At 44.7% G+C, this 17,449-nt stretch overlaps 1 protein-coding gene across 2 annotated transcripts; it reads right to left on the reverse strand.

Annotated features, from left to right (window-relative positions):
- Positions 1 to 5,693: 5,693 nt before the first annotated feature.
- ARL6IP4 (ADP ribosylation factor like GTPase 6 interacting protein 4) lies at positions 5,694 to 16,605 on the reverse strand. 2 transcript variants are annotated; one of them, XM_065417630.1, is made up of 6 exons: positions 16,465 to 16,605; positions 12,986 to 13,191; positions 12,030 to 12,353; positions 9,851 to 9,968; positions 7,172 to 7,241; positions 5,694 to 6,826 (listed from the first exon to the last, which is right to left on the reverse strand). In XM_065417630.1, exons 2-6 carry the CDS (start codon positions 13,176 to 13,178, stop codon positions 6,770 to 6,772), a joined length of 762 nt encoding a protein of 253 aa, XP_065273702.1. In that variant the 5' UTR covers positions 13,179 to 13,191; positions 16,465 to 16,605; the 3' UTR covers positions 5,694 to 6,769. The 2 variants fall into 2 exon arrangements, with proteins under 2 accessions (XP_065273702.1, XP_065273703.1); XM_065417631.1 differs by lacking the exon at positions 7,172 to 7,241.
- Positions 16,606 to 17,449: the final 844 nt, after the last annotated feature.

Below are 17,449 nucleotides of genomic sequence, written 5' to 3' on the forward strand. Positions count from 1 at the left end.
AGCCAGCCAGGAGCCAGTGACAGTCGGCCACAGCCACCAGAGGAGAGAAAGAAGGAATAAAGGACAAGGCCAGCAGTGTGAGATGGAAGGGTAAATATGGTGCTACTCTCTAACAACAACATGGTATGCTAGGAGGAAAGGCTGGTGTATTTTCCACATGGAATGTGCAGGCCTTAAAATGGCGTGTTGGGTTTGCAGAACACTAGCCTGAAAAACCATTTGAAATTAGGGAACCAAGGGGGAAAACAAACAGTTTCCAGATCAAGACTATGCTCTCTTCTGCCTCCTTTTCTTATCCAGGTTTAGTGACTGTAAATATGTGCCTCCCTCACCTTCTTAGCCATCAATTAGATACACGTGACTGAGTGTGATCCTCAGTGCCATGGGGTGGAAGGAGAAGAAGTCTGGTTAGACCTTTCACTTGGGTTGTTCCATTAGCCAGACTGAAAGAGACTGTTGGATACCAGTACTTTTGTGTGTGTTTTTAAACTAAGTATGTCATTTCCAAGGTGCAGAGAGGCTGAAACGAGAGGCTTCTTCTGCACTGGGTGAAGCAATCAAGTGTTTTACATGTACAGAGAGCTTAGAATTTATCCACTTTGTACCCAGGAGGATGTATATCAGCAAGGCATTAACGAAGTGTCAACTGCTGTTGGTAGGAGCCGTATGTCAGCAGATTGATGCTCTAGAAAGTGGGGTCATTAGTTTTTTGTTTTTGTTTTAAACATTTTGAAAGGTGATGGAATTTAATGCATTAAGCTATTAATAAAAACAAGGAGTTTTATTTTAGCTGTTAAAAACATCAGCCACTTACTTTACTGTATAGTTCTCCAAGTATTACTGCTGTATATTATTTCAGAAACTAACCACCATATATTTGCAAGTGTCTGAAAGTACTCAACAGCTAGATTACACTGCATTTCCTGTCATCAAAATGCAGAGTCCAAATATTTCACCACTATCCCCAACTCAGAGACATTTCTTCTTCCCAGGTTCTCTCCGATATCAGTAACAGTTTTCACGGGAATTAGACTTGCTTCTTTTAACTGTAGTTATTCAACTGTAAAACCTCATTGTTTTTGCACTGATAATTTTTAGAATGGAGACCTGTTACCATCTCATGTAGCTACACCTAATTGTTTGTAGTGCATGACAATTAAATATTACTAAGCCAGGGTGTGTGTATATATATATATACATATATACTATATATATATATAAATTTGTGCAGAAGTTTTTCCAACAATAAGGAGATTGTAAGGAAGTGTGCCAACTAAGTTGCACAAGCTTAAGAAAAGGCCATATCTTAATTTTCCTAGCCTCTTTCAGTGGATGTGTCTGAGCTGATGGCTTGGTGCGCTGCCATGACTTGAATCTCTCTCTTGCACTGAGCATGCCCAGGGTCTGGGAGCACTGCAGAGGTGACATTTCCAGTCTGCAGGACAATGTGCTGGGCTGCTTGCTAGCACCCCCTACCGACCACTGCAGAAGAGGAGATTGTCAGCCACAAGGTATTCAAAGGTGAAGGACATAATTTGAGGAGCAGAGAACAGTGCCTAGAACAGAGGGGTTGCCTGACAGCCCTGCCCCCTCCCAGGTCAAACTAGCCAGGATTTGTGAATTTCCAGCCTCGGTGAAGGGTGCAGCTTCCTTCTTGCACACACCAACTGGGGTATGGGAAATATCCACACTGGGATATTTGGGGCTCCCACCTGCCTATTTCACATGAAGATTTTATATTCATAGCACATTCATTGGCTAAGTATTATCCTGCTCTCCTCCACCACAATATACTATGTTTATATCACTTTCTACTTACAAGGATCTTATTTATAACAGATTTTTTAGACTGTCTGCTTCATTTTATTAACTGTTTCAGTACTAAGTGCAGCACTTCTGCACCGAGACACACAGCACTGTGAACACTGCTCTGCTAACTGGCTCAGAGCTGCAGGAGGCAGACATAACTCATCCAGGCATCAAAAATCTTATTTCATGACTACTGCTTAAACCTCAAGTTTCAAAACTAATTTAGAATGCGTGCTCTATCCCTACAGTGATATAAAGAGGACAATGTTTAACTACTGAGAATGTCCAGGTTGATGGAGCTTTAACAGATCCACCCACTAACAGTGCATCTCACTTACTCTTAGCCTCATTGCAAACTACTACACCATTCATCTTTGATAATTATCATATTACAGAACATACCTACAGATTTTTACTACTGAAAAAATTACTTCCCTTTCTGCTGACTCAGCCTAGTTACCTTGAATGTATATCCAAAGCTACTGGGTAAAAATGTGAATTGTGTCATAGCTTTTTGCTAGTTGAATATTGTACCAAACTGTTGCCATCTGACTTAGAAGCAAGCTGCAGTCCATTCTATAAAGTAACCAAACCATGATCACAAAGCGTATTTGCAAATTTGGATATGGCCTTTACAAAGTTCAATCTTACTCTGAAAGAAGAGTCCACAAACCAAGGCATGATATGTACATTTTTTTTTCAAAATGCAGATGAGATGTTAACATTTTCTTGTGTGTAGATAGTGTAAAACTGAGGATAATGTAAATGTTAAAACAAAAGTGGGTATATACAAAGTGAAAGTTATTTATTTTATGTAGAGAAAAAGTGTCTGGAGGGAACAGAACCTTCAGAGATTATTAATATTAAAATGTAGCTTTTTTGTTTCAGGCATTATGTACAAAGCAATTATTTTATGGACCAAGTTTAATGTAATTGTCAATGACCGCAGAAGTGCAATATTATAATCACCTCTCCATCACTCCATATTTTAAACCAATAATAATCAGTGAGACTGACAATCATAGCACCTGTGTTCTGACCCTTTGTTAAGCTTCTTGGATTTTCCAACTTCTCCCCCATCTGTTTCCATTGTAAGAATCCATACAGAGAAAACAATGGTAGTGCAGAATCTTTGTTCATCACTGCAATAATAGCCGATGATGTGGCCATGTATTAACATGAAATATGTGGATAGTTTTTTTCACCCATACAAGTACACTGTAGTTCCCCATGAATATATCGTCTCATACATCCCTGTCTTCTTATTGTCTGTCTGAAGCGAAGATCAGTATATTACTCTGTCATTCTAAGAACAATAGCAATAGTTTAACTTTGTGTTTATAAACTGCTCTGAAATGTTCTAGGGAGTGGTGCATTTGAAACAAAAACTCTTTCCAAATGCACAAAAGAGGCTCCATTGGGATACAGTTGGGGAAAGCTGAATGTATTTTCCATTCTTATTAAAGGGGCACTGTCAGGTTAAAGACCTTATTTACCTTTGTTACAAATAACAGTTCTGAGTTGTTTAAAACAGAAGGAATATTAAAAGTTTGTTATACTTTTCACTGTTATGCTGGTTAGTTCCTTTTTGCATTCATCAGCTTGGCCAAGGAAAACAGACTAGTTGGTTCTGGTAACTATCACTTCCTGGTTCTCATGCACTCAGCACAAAGCCGCAATGTTTATATTGCAAGCACTGGACAGAGAGATTTATTTATTGGGTTTTAAAAAACAACACCTGTTTCCACTGGAATTAAACATTCGTGGAAACATTTCTGTGGATCTGATTTTTTTCCTAAAAAGCAGCTTTTCTGTAATCTGAACGTTGGGACAGAAACCTGACACTGTCCCTTTCCATTCCTTTTTTTTTTTTTTAAATCCAAACTGTCACTTTAATTCCTTATTTTCTTCTTTTGATAAATTATTAAAAAGGCAAAATTTTAATACCAAAAAAAAAAAGTGTCTAGTGTTAGAAGATGCGTTAAATGAAAACCAATAGCTAACCAAAGGGTTACTAACAAACTGCTCTTCCCACAAGCAACCTGCACTTCTTGTAGTAGCCCCTGCTCTTCAGGTACCTTCACCTTTGCTGCATTTTCCTATTAGTTCTAGAAGCCTTACATTTTTCTCCCTCTCCTTGTATGAAAACCCTGGATATTGATATCCTTGACTGTCAATTTTATATTCAATAATGTTCTATTTTATTTATAAAAAAATCTTTTAGGGATACAGATGGGGGGGAAAACTACATCATCGCTTAATTTGACAGACACACCTGCACCCCACCAGGGAATGAGAGTTAGACCCGAGTCTGCCGCTTCCTGGTTTTCATTTTGTGTATTATGTTGTGTGTGTAAAATACTGTTAAGATCTATTTGCTTGTATGTAACAAACCATAACTACTGTACAACTTCCTTCTCCTCCTTGCTGTTAGTGCATTGTTCTAATGCCTGGGTGTGCTTTGTGTACAGTATCTTTGTACATTACACAGATTAAAGAAACGGGAAGGCTACTTTCTGTGTCTGCTTCTTTTGGTGACTTACAAACTGACAGTTAATGCATCACAAAAGCTAGGAATTGGGAACTGAAAATGATCCGGTTTAATGAAAGTGTCCAATGGGATTAGATGCCAAAGAAAAAGATGGCAAAGACGTAAACTGCTGAGCAGAAAAATACAGGGGCTGCAAACATTGACACGAGGCAAATGGAAACCAAATGGAAAAGAGAGAGACAATTACAAGCACTCTGTGCTCTGAATTGCAGAAGATGTTCTACAGCTAGTGTGTGAGTGAAATGATGGGACACAGTAAGTGAATCAACGACTGCAGAGCGTGAGAGTGGAGAACAGGGAGACACCCACCAGCATGTGGGTGCTTCACTTTGAACTGGCTGCCAGTAAATGCAGCTGGGGAAATGCACTATCCGTAAAGCCTAAGTCTGGCTAGCTCAGGGGCCGTCTCTCAGCCTGCTGTCAGCGCTGCTGCCTTACCCTGACCCTTCCAAAGGGGGAGGCTCAAGAGCGCTGCACCCTCTGCTGTTCAGTACAGGCAGAGATTCGCCTGGCTCAGCCCGACTTCGAAAACCTACCTGTTTGTCCAGGGCTTGTCCCCCTCTCATCCTGGCTGCTGTCAGTGTCCTCCTTGTTAAACGTATGGTCCCAGGGAGGTTTGTGCCATAACTAGCTCCTTTATAAAAGGGAAGTGTGTTAGGCACATGGGTCAGATGGAGCCAACACCCAGCTACTAGAGGAGGAGGCCTGCATTAAAGGGGAATGGAAGATGCATTGATAGACCTGCCAGCAGACTAGGTGAATCCTTATATACGTGATCAGCCTCCCACAGTCAAACACCTCCAGTCCGTCTATGAGGCTAGAAAAGTGGCACACGAAAACTAGTTCAAACCATACAGAAGGACAATTTTTTTTAAACAGGCAGTGATTTTACAGTTCAGAACAAGACTTTCCACCAACAGGCATCAGACCCAAGTGACTGAAGAAGTCTGTGGTGGGATCCGTTCAACAGAGTGGAGTAAAGGGACCAAGGAAACTAAGAAGTCACCAAGGTAAGCAGGTAAAACAGGCGTCTCTAGGGGGAGTCAGTGTGGTACTGACAGCACTTTGGGCTTTCTAGGTCTTGCACTTCACTAGCTGTAGCTGCTCAGCTGCGGTAGCATAAGGACAAAACTCTGACCTATTCTGCTTTCCTTAGCAAGCCACTGGGTGCGGAGGATGGGGCAAGCATTCATTGTAAAGCTTTGGGTATTAGCCCAAACACACACACACACAAAGATCTTGCCTGTCCCCTTGCGACAGATTGGTTTGTATAATTGTCGTCCATTCACACTGGCACATAAAAGAATAACTTGGGCTGCTGGATTGATTTTACCAGTTTATTTTTTACAAGTTTTCAGATTCACCAAGTTGGGGGGGGGGGGAATCAGAAGACTGAGTTTTCCTGGGCTCCTTTGCTTCTGAAAGGCCAATTTCATGAACAAACCAAAACTGCCCCTTGCACCTTCGTAGGGTGGCAAGAGACAAAGAGCAAGGAAGGGGCATTGCTTTGGTGCAGGGACATGAGCAAGGCTGAGCAAACCCCTGCCCATTACACTTCACCCACTGGCAGGTACAGCAGCTGAGCTCCCAGTGCAGCCTGCCATCAAGGGAGCCAGTGCTAATTAGCTTGAACCTGTACCATGCCAAGTGCCTTCACCTCTCATTGGCTCACTGAGAGAAGGCACCTTGCAGGATGTGGACCTAATGTTGCAGCCTGCACAAAGCTGGGGCAATGTATGAATGTGTCTCTGTACAGCTCAGGGCTAGTAAAGGGACCCCTGTGTAACCGGGCAATCCAACCAAACACAGGGCAAGTATTAATTCAAAGAGCAGGCACAGAGCAACCACTTGTGAAAAATGATTCAAAGCGGCCTCATTTCAGGGGATCACTGTGGCAGTCACCCCAGTATCAGCGGGGTTATGGCCGCCTGGTACCTGGGCATTTGCCTTAGAGCTTGGAATCTGAATCAGACATCAAGGAAGTGTATTAAAGATAACATGGTGTTAACTGGGTCAGTTTGTCTCCCCCCGGGGACTCAGCATTGTTGTGCTGATGGCACCCATGAGCTCCCTGGTAGGATTCTCACTGCCTGAGAATCATTTGCTTAATCACTGAGCAGCAGTGGGTTGAGCCTCAGAAAGTGACCAAGTTGAGAGCAATGGTGGTCAGGTCTTAAGGACTTTGCATGGACTGGCAGGAGAGAAGCCATGGCCATCAAAGTCACTCCCTCCTCCAGGCACTAAATGGACCCAGCAGAACAGGACATGTCCAAAGGGCAAAGATCCTGCTGTGTCACACACAGATCTCGTCAGTGCAGGGAGAATGGGGAGCTTCTGCTTTGGCAGATTAGTGTCTCAGCGAGCAGAACAAGAAAACCACCTTTCCTGATGTACTTGACATCTGGACTGTTACTGAAGCATCCCTGTCCTCATCTGGAAGGCCAGGCCGTCTCCTCGGGTGGCTTGCTGTGAAGGAACAGACAAACAGGCACTTATAGGCCAGTCTTCCCAAAGAATCATGCTTGGTGCTTCCATACCACCTACCTGCGAGAGGCTGAAAGGCCTCTGCCAATGTGAGTGATCAAACCCACTTCCACCCTGGCTAGGTAGGATTTATTATCCCAGTTTTACAGGTAGGAAAAGCCAAGAGAGGGGCTGCAATTTCCCCGAGGCCACGCAGCGAGTCAGCAGAATTCAGCTCTCCTGCCCCCCAGGCCTGTGTTCTAGCCACTAGCCCATGTTTTCTGCTTTACAACCCAGCTTAGGGCCTTGCTGGCTCCAGAATGTGTCTTCAGTACAAAGGCCGTCTACCTTGTTAATCTCTTTGTGTCTTTCTTTGGTGACAATTTCTTCTAGTACTTCTCCATCTCCCTTAATAAGCCTGTAACAGAAGCACATCAACACAACCAGTAAAGTCTATCAGCCATCCAGTTACCAGCTGTAAGCAACACATTGCTTTGTTTCCCCAGCAGCAGAAGGCAACATTCAATGAGGGTTCTGTACCCACTGGAGGAGTGACTAGATCACCTCCCTCACGCGCCCACACGGCTAATGTTTCATGCTGAGGGAGACAGTATTTTGCATCGGAAGACATCCAACAAGCTGGACTTGTTGAGGGGTAACACCAGCAGCACCTTCTGTGTGAGCATGTGCTCTAGAACAGAGTCAAGGGCCTCTGCCAACACAGGCTGGCTGCAGCCCGGTGTCCCCCACAATCTCTGGGAGGGTGGCAGCTTTGCAGTGGCAAAAAGGCTCATCACATGCTGGGGCTTGGGCCAGGTGCTGCTCTGACAATCTGGTGTAAACCTGGGTCAACTCCACTGACGGGTGTAACGCTGTCGACTCTGTTTTAAAGATGAGGGCAGCTCCACTATAGAACACCGGGAGTCGGGCTTTAGCCAACCCTCAGTTAAATGGCTTTTGCAGCCTTTTCCATTATGCTGCCTGCAGGATTAAAACCAACAAGGTCTTGCTTCAATACACTTCTTCGAAAGATGCCGTGTACTGAACATATTGGGAACAAGCTTCCTCTCCCAGCATTCCCATGAGGTAGGATCTGCCATGCTTTAGGCAATCCCCAGCCCCACACTGAGCATTCCCTAGAGATCAGGCATGTTGCAAATCAAGCCTAGCAGGCTAGTGTGCTGCAGGGAAGACACGTGCTAAGGAAAAAGGAGCAACTCGGCGTGTGGATTTTCTCGGCAATGGGAAACTGGGTTGGTTGTTCCCACTCAAATGTAACATGTGCAGACAGCTTCCTTTATGATTGAGGAGGGGCAATGCAGAGGTTTAAGTCCAGTCCCTAGTTGCACATAAAAGTTGCTGGATTATCTAGTAATCAGACAAGCATTTGACCTTTGGTAATAGAACTGGAAAGGACCCAGTGGGGCGAGGGAAGGGGAATGGTCTCAAACCAGCAAATCCAGTAGCAGAATCAAAGGCAGTGCTCAGCCTCTGAATGCAGAAGAGGAATTTAATTGTCTTCATTATGTGCCTTACGGGTAACTGACATTCATGCAAACATCTTTCCTGAGCATTGCTGGCTGCCTTCTATTTTAAGAACTGGCTTGCCACACACAATTTCCTTCAGCGTGATATTTTCTATTCACTGTAAAGATGCAGTTTAGTGAAAACAGGGTCATTTCTACTCCTGTGGGCCCCTAGAAAAGAGGGGCAATTGCCCCCAATTGTGCAAATAAACCCCTCTGGCCAGAGGATCTGTCTATACTAGGGACTGGACGCTTCAGACTTGACAGGCAAGCATCCAAAATAGCAGCTGCCACCAAAAGAGCAACATCTAACAGGTCAGAAAACAGCAAAGCTCAGAACTGTCAGCCAGATCCACTGGTTCAGATTTTATCCCCACACCACAGCTTAGAATTGCATTTACTTTGGGGAAACTGATCTCTCCCTCAGTGGAAGGAGGAAAAAACCCTCCGCCCTGGGTAAGAAGGCTTCAGCCGGATCTTGCAATAGCTGCTCCTCTTGGCTGCATTCTAAGGCTCATACTGAGCACAGGCCATCAAGGACTCAGCTCTGGGAGGCTGTCCATGCTCTGTAATCCCACTGATTTCAGTAACAGAGAGCAGTCAGCACTACACAGGAGGTGCTTAGCACCTGGCAGGATCAGACCCTTACTTGGCATCTTCTAACAAGAATAGTCTCAGCCTGTCTCTCTAAACACAGCAAGCCTTTTTCTCCGTCCCTCCTTCAATCCTGGTACTTTGATCTGAGCATCTCCGCTAGTCAAGCAGAGACCAGTGTGATGTATACCTTTGTCTGGGCCTGAAAGCTTTAATCTCAAGCTGGCCTGATGGGTCCCAGTGTTCAGCTTTTGCACTAAGAGCCTGGCTAGTAACAGCAAGGTAACAATGAAGGCTCAAGAGCTTGCTGCTGAGAGTGACCGCCCCTGGAGGGGAGGGAAAAAGGGATTTAGAGAGAACCCTGCTTTTACAAACAGCAAGGATCTGGTGCTAAACCGGCATATGCTTCTGCCTCTCTTTGGAAAAGCCTAAAAAGATTCTGCTGCCCCATCTCTCTCCACCCTTCAGCCAGCCTCATACACTGCTAGGAAACCAAATTGTTTCACTGGTTTCAATACAAGATGTGAATTCCTGTCCACTGTTCAGAAGCTTTGCGGATTGTAAGCTCTTTGGGGCAGGGACCGTGTCTTCCTAGGTGAGTATACAGCACCTAGCACCTTTTGGGCCCTGCTGCAGTACAAGTGATTCATCCTAAAATATACCCCTTAGTGGATATGCTGAACGAACTATGATTATTTAGCTCACCATTATCTACTACACTTACACCTCAGCTGGTATAAGTCGTCTAGCTCTGTAGACTTTAACAGAACTATGCTTATGTGCATCAGCTGAGGATCTGGTCCCTACAATTCTTGTAACTATGGAAATCATGCCTCTCCAAATGCTCCCAAACAGCACTGTTTCTCAGCTATTGTTTCAGGACCCTCTTTAACCCATGGGACTGTACCTTGTTCTTCCCGTTTCGGGGTCCACGACTTTTCTGATGACACTTTGCCTTGCGTCCCATTCTTCTTTCGTCATTGGTTTCATAGCCTGGATGCGGGACTTTTGTTCATCTGTCAAAACTAGAATGCAAACCTCAATGAGCTCCTTGAATAAGAATGTGTGCACATAGGTCTGTCTTCTGTCAGAGGATCATGAAGCAGAGGGCCTTACAATTATTATGGAGCACCACTCTGTGCAGTGCACCGCTGAAAACACTTGTTCCAAAGAGCCACCTACCCCAAAAAGCTTGAACTATTTAAGCCTCCCGCTGCTCCTCTGAGGAGGGTATTGCTAGCTCTGTTTCTAATGAGTAAACTGAGGCCTGCAGAAGAGCTAAGTGATTTGTCCAGAGCCACAATGGGTGAGATTTTCAAAAGCACTCAGCATTAGCCTGACACACCTCCTGTTTAAGTCAGTGATAAAATTCCCATTGATTTCAATGGGAACAAAGTTATGCCAATGCTGAGCACTTCTAAAAATCTCACCACTGGTCCAAATGCAGAGATGGGACTAGAATCCAGGCGTCCTGGGTCCCACTCCTTTGCTACGCTACAGACGTTTAACCCTACACCTGTCTTTGAAAACCCTCTTACTAGCACTTCTGCTTGGAACATTTTCCTTTCCAATGCTATTCTACCCTGCTTATTTATCCCCCGCATCCTCTCTTTCCTTTTAACAGTAAGAAGGATTTAGATACTTTGTAAATATCTTTAAGACGGAAGAGGAGAAATCCCTGGGGAAGGCAGGGCAAAATGCATTCATCCAAAGCAGGTGGTTTTGGATTCCTCCCTTATCAGCAAACCTTCATCAGTTAGCACCTCCCCCCCCCCCCCCATGGCTCCATTACAATTCCTCTGTCTAGATCCATCTGCCGCAGTTTCTCCTCCCTTGGTGTTCACACCTCAACTGCTAGCAGCGCACCTCACCCTCCCTGATTGAACTAACCTCGTTATCTCCATACTGATTTATACCTGCCTCTGGAAAATTCCATTACTTGCATCTGAAGAAGTGAGGTTCTTACCCACGAAAGCTTATGCTCCCAATACTTCTGTTAGTCTTAAAGGTGCCACAGGACCCTCTGTTGCTTTTTACAGATTCAGACTAACACGGCTACCCCTCTGATTCTGGGACTGAGACTATCTGGCCTGCCTGCCTTATGTATATAATTACACACACATTAAAACTGAATTACTACCTATTGTTAAAACCAGTCCTCTTTCAGCACTAGCATACACCACATACTACAACCCCTACTGCTTTGATCACAGATGTAGGAGAGTTCCCACCAGGACTAGATAACACACAAAGAATGGATAAATAATAGTTTGACATGAACAAGATCTTTCCAAGTAAATCATAGATTCTGAGAGGAACTGAAACAGGGATTTGTGTATGTCTCCAACTGAGGGATCAAAGCCTCGTCTGCTTTTTTACTGTCACAAACTCAAGGAGCAGATAGACCTTCGATTTCAAATTTGAGGCCTGAGGTAAAATTTTCCAACACACCCAAGTGACTGAGGTATTTGAAGTCCCACTGACTTTCAATGAGACTTGGGCGCTTTTTGAAAATTTGGCCCCTGGGTTTGTATTTCTTGCACTCTCAGCTCACCCATGAGATACACTGGAAGATCTGGGGGCACCTTAAATCAGTGGTGGATACTGTATAGAGGACCAAGTCTCAACAGATAGCGCTACACTTGTGTTCATTCCTTATCTTCCTCATGGCTTTACATATGTGAGCAAAGGAACATGCAGAGAACTATCAACTTCACATCCTGAATGCCAATACCGAGTGCTTCATGAATTCATTGCCTGTGGGTACGCCCTTTCATTTTCAACTCTTGTTCCCAGATCACAGGCAATTTTAACAAGCTTACAAACAAAACCATCCATTTGGGTCCTCATGTATACTCATGGTTGCTCAAATTGGGCCATTGAAATTAGGAGGGAAAAGGCATCCAGAGTTCAGCAATCAGTGTTCCTTATCATGCAATTTCTAATGATCCTTGGATGAGACATTAAAAGAATCTGCTTCATTAATGAGTGGGAGAGTCACATGGATTTTCTCAAATGGCGCGTCACTTCTCTGCTCTTTAAGTGGGCAAGTGTGAGTTTTTTAAACCTGGAAACAAAAACATTACCTGGGCCAGGTTCCACCAAAGATTCTTTCTGCCACTGCTCCAGTGACGGGCCCGGCACGCCTTCCACCGAGGCTCTCTCCTCTTTAGGCCGGGCCTTCGATTTCTTTTTCAGTTTCTTTTTTATTTTTTTCTTCTTTCTCTTTTTGTCTTTCTGTGTTGTTCGTTTCTTCTTGCTGTGTCTCCTCTTTTTCAATTTGGATTCACTGTCACTTGAATCATCTGAAGAGGAGTTGGAGGAGGAGGAAGTCCCAGAAGACGAACTTGTCGTCTCAGAGGAGGAGGTACTTGCCTTTCTCTTCTTCTTGTCTTTGGCCTTCTTTTTCTCTGCAATACATTAAAAAGGGGGTGGTTTGGAGAGAACATTTGCTCCATGGCAGCCAAAGAGTCTGTCACATTCTGCATTTTAAGCTACAACAGTTCGCTGTTCTGGCTTTGTTCTTTGTTAGGTTGCTCAGAAGACTGAACAAATCAAAACACTAACGCCACAGCAAAATCCCACTGGGCTAATACTTCTATATTAGCCCCCTCCCACTGTGATAACTGGGCACTGTACCTGATCCAGTCAGCACCCCTCCTGTATGCCTAGATATCCCAAGACTGGGGCAGGGGTTGGACTCCATTCAGGCCCTTGAGGTTCATGCTACCCAGGGACTATGCAACCCAGAGGCTTGGATTTCCCTCACAGGGATGGTCAGCGCGGGGTGCCTGAATGGATCTGTGACAGGCACAATGCTAAAAGATCTGCATGCTGGAAATTTTTAAGGCTCTAGAGATATCGGAACACAAGAGTAATGGGTATGAAGTGTTTGTTGAGATGATTGTATAAAGTTAATTGCTAAAAGCAAGCATTGTGTATTCCCACAATGGCACTCACTGTGCATATGCCCCCTGGTGGCTCCCAGAACCATGTGAGAAGTCAGCCTTCAGCAGTAGCTATCACCCTCACCTCCCCTTACCGTCTTTAGTAGATGCTGAGCTCGACCTGCGTCTGTGAGACCTGGATGCCTTCTTCCTTGGAGGAGACAGACTGCTTCTCTTTGAGTCTTTACTGCTTTTTCTTCTTTTCTTTTCGTCTTTTTTGTCCTGTCTGCTTTGAGCATCGCTTTCACTCCTGCTTCGGGAGCGTTTCCTGGATTGGCTGTGAACCATTGTGCTTTGATTCCTATTTTAAACAATTCATTTTTCTTTCATTAATGGTGTTAATAAAGGACAGTGAAACTTAATTCCATCTAAGGAGACTGTCCCAAAGTATCCCTAAACACAGCAATTCCAATTCTGCTCCACCTGTAACTAGGAGGCCCGCCTTTGCTAAGCACCCAGTTTATGCTTGCCCATTAAGTAGTTGCTGAAGACAGGTTTAGCGTATTACACTAGACTCAACTTACAGCCAACTTTTCTCCTGAAACTATATGTGAAAATCTCTGACAACTGCACAGCAAGTTACTCTGTTACATAGCAGTGGCCAGGCTGGGTTCACCAAGCCCTTCCCAGTAGTCCGCACAATAAAACACAAAGGAGTGAGGGACAGAGAGCTGAGGGGACTCCACGAGAGGATCTTTCAAATGCTGTTTTTCTTTGCACTACAAAATCTTTAGGCAATTCTTCTGTGCATCCCAAACAGCTCTTTGATTAGATTTGGCATGAGACTTCCACCACTCTCTCTTCCCCCTTTCTTTTAAATGTCAGCAGTAGCTACCGTGACACACAATTTCACAGCTGTGAAGATTCAGCAGAGGGCAGTGATAAACACACTTTATTACTGTATATTCTCTGATCATTTTTCATCCTTCTCAGGAACTAAAAGCTAGGGGTTCTTCTTTCTAATCTATGCCTATGTATTGCCCCCATTACTGTTAGCAGGAGTGTCACATGCTCTTTATGGCCCCAGTCATTGCATGATGAATACTGCCACTGCTGTCAGCAGCATTAAAAATTCCATTCAGAACTGAACAAAGAAGAATCAATTACCGGTTTATTTAAAATACTGACAGCAGCCACTAGCTAAGGGGAAATAATGAATTTTTAATACTTCAATTTACTTTTATAAAACAGATTACATGCGGAACTGGCACCTTTTTCAATCAGCCCAACACACGGGCAGTGGAATATAAGGGCAAACCAATCTATGGTTAGATACAAGCTCACATTCATTTAAAAAAAAAAAAAAAACTGGCGTCAGCATAATTGTAGCTGGGAAAAGCTCTCATATCAGATAGTTCCTGGCTAATATATTAATCATGTCTCTACCACACAGAAGTTCAAAACAAGATAATCCAAGATACATACAAGTGAATCAGAAGTTCAAATTGATTTACAAATGAAAGCCTCAATAAAAAGCAACAAGAGATTTGCTTTAAGGACACATAGTAGTAAAGCTGCAAGGAATCAGATCCACACACCAAATATATGCATAGATATGTTTACAAAAATACAGAAATCTCTTTCACTAGGTCCTTGAAGACCCAAATAGCCCTAGAAGCACTATTCTGATCTCAGATACACAACTGCATAGACACAATCCTGTACAATTCGCTAGTGTGGACAAAAGTGCAGTAGCTGATTCTACAAGAATTCCACTGATAAAGTCCAAAGATTCATGGCTCAGCCTAGACTGTATGTGGTTATTTCCCTGAACTGGATTTTTCTATGTATTGCCTCTGTGAATGTAAATGAATGCTGACATTAAACACTGCCCTTCCTTTCTAAAAAGGCATTTGATTTTGCCCTTAGATAAATGGAGGAAATAATGAGCCAAGTTTTTCCGGGGCCTGCTAGATAAGCTGGGTGTGTGTTTGTTTTGGAGTCTGAATCAGGCGAATGAAGTTTACAATGAGGACTGACAGAATGTTTTCCCAGCTGCAGAGAGGTCTCAGCAGTCTCAAAACCCAGCGTGGAATCTTTTAGACACATCATGCTAGAGAACAAGTCACTAGATCCTAGACCAGTGATACTCAAACCTCAGTGGTTCAAGAGCCAAATTACTGATCAACATTAGCCAAGAGCACCACAGTAGTATGAATTCCTTGTTTCATTTACACTCTCTCTCTCACACACACACAATTCTCACAGCAAAATGACTGACCAAGTATTATTAACCAATTGTAGTTGATAAAACACAGTAAAAGCATCCTGATTGGTTAATAATTAAATCACACAATGTTTTAATATCATGTGCTGCAAAGAGCTGCAGGAGACACAGTAAAGAGCCACTTGCGGTTCCCAAGCCTCTGTTTGAGTATCACTGTCCTAGACACTAGCCCAAAATAGCAAGTTGTAATGGTGCATGTGCAGACACAACTCTGCAATAGTGGAAATGTTTCCTGTCCTCGTGTTTGTTCAACACGCTATCCACCCCCACAGATCTCAGCCTAAAACAGTGGAATCAGATTTATTTCAAAGTGATTTAAGCTGAAGAAGTAGATTAGTCCAAACTATTCAGTAGCCTAAAACAGCTGCATATACACATCAGCTTTTTTCTCTCTCCCTTCCTATACACCTCTACCCCGATATAACGCAACCCGATATAACATGGGTTCACATACAACGCAGTAAAGCAGCACTCCGGAGGATCAGCGCATCAGCTCCCAGCCGCGGCACTGTGCTTCCCGCTGCCGGTGAGTGCAGGGAGGTGGGGGAAAGGACAGTTGACAAGAAGGTGTGAGTAACAGGAAGGGGAAATTAGCATAGGGAAATTAGTTTTTAGTTCTTGTAGTGACCCATCCACTCCCAGTCTTTATTCAGGCCTAATTTGATTGTGTCCAGTTTGCAAATTAATTCCAGTTTTGCAGTTTCTCGTTGGAGTCTATTTTTGAAGTTTTTTTATTGAACTATTTGAAATGGGCCACCCTGATTACTACTATAAAAGTGATTTTTCCTCCTGCTGATAATAGCCCACTTTACTTGTCTTGTTAGAATTGGTAAGGCAACTCCCATCTTTTCACGTCCTATGTATATACATCTTCCTACTGTATTTTCCACTCCATGCATCTGATGAAGTGGGCTGTAGCCCACGAAAGCTTATGCTCAAATAAATTTATTAGTCTCTAAGGTGCCACAAGGACTCCTCGCTGTTTTTACACACCCCTGTGCTTTTCATCAGTAGTTCTCAGTGCTTTACAAGGCAGAGCAAGTGCTGTTATGCCCATTTCACAGATGGGGTGCCTAAACCCTGCCCCCCCCCCCCGACTCCGACACAGTGGGTGCTGGCCCTTTAAGACACACAACAGGCGGCTGCCACTTTAAGACTCTCCCCCTTCTCCTCCATTACTGCTAGATACGGTCCGTCCCCAGACAGCACCGCGTATGCGCAACAATATCGGCCCATGAAGGCTTTGCGGACCCAATCTCGCCCCGTATTCCTCCTGCCAGGGCTCGTCCCCCTCTCCCGCCCGGCCCCGCCCGCACAGAGACAGGCCGCCGCAGGTAAGGGACTCACCCTCGGGGGTGGGGGGCGCGAACAAGCGGCCTGCCCCGCGCGCGCTGGAGGGGGCGGCACAGCCCCGGCGTCTGTCGCTGAGCGACCCCCGGGAACGGGTCACTTAGTTGGTTTCAGTTCGTTGCCTCGCCCACTTCCGGTGTTCTTGTGTTTTCTGGGTCCGGTGGGGAAACACAGACCCCGCGCATGGTTCCTACCCCAGCTGTGTCTGGGCCGGGGGAGCAGGGCTCAGCCCGAAGGAGACGTTGCAGCAGCCTGTCGGCTGCTGTGCCCCACTGAGCCCGGCTGGGGGCAGCCCTCAGTGGGGTGAGGGGGCCTCTGCCCATGGCAGGGTGTAGAGTCTCCCTCTCGGGGTGATGGGGGAGCCCAGGTGTTGGTGAGAGCCGGGCTGGCTGTGCCCTGCGGACCACGGGGCTGCAGCAGGGAGGAGACGGGGCTGGTGGCTCTTGCTGTCTGTGCTTTGTGGTGATGAGACCAGGTGGGTGAGGTAATATCTTTTATTGGACCTACTTCTGTTGGTCAGAGAGAGAAGCTTTCCAGCTCCACAGAGCTCTTCTTCGTGTCATGCTGCTCAGATCGCGGGCTTCTCTTCCCCAGCTTTGGCTATACATTTCAGGGAAAGACAAAATAACAAATCCGAAAGTAGGGGAGCCGACACAGCAGGACTTGCTAGAAACTATCCTAAAATAAAGAAGGCTCAGGTGATTGTGACACATAGACCATATGAAAGATCAGAAACATGCTAAGCCAGCATTGAATTGGGTACCTGAGGTAGGAAAGAGAAAGCAAGGAAGATCAGGGAAGAACTGGCAGAAGACAGTGACAGAGGATATTGAATACTCTGGCATCACGGGGGGAAAGTACAGTAGAAACTCAGAGTTATGAACACCGTGGGAATGGAGGTTGTTTGTAACTGATCAAAACGTTATGGTTGTTCTTTAAAAAGTTTACAACTGAATGTTGACACAATACAGCTTTGAAACTT

This window comes from Emys orbicularis, chromosome 16, assembly GCF_028017835.1.
Source record: "Emys orbicularis isolate rEmyOrb1 chromosome 16, rEmyOrb1.hap1, whole genome shotgun sequence".
Taxonomy (NCBI): Eukaryota; Metazoa; Chordata; order Testudines; family Emydidae; genus Emys; species Emys orbicularis.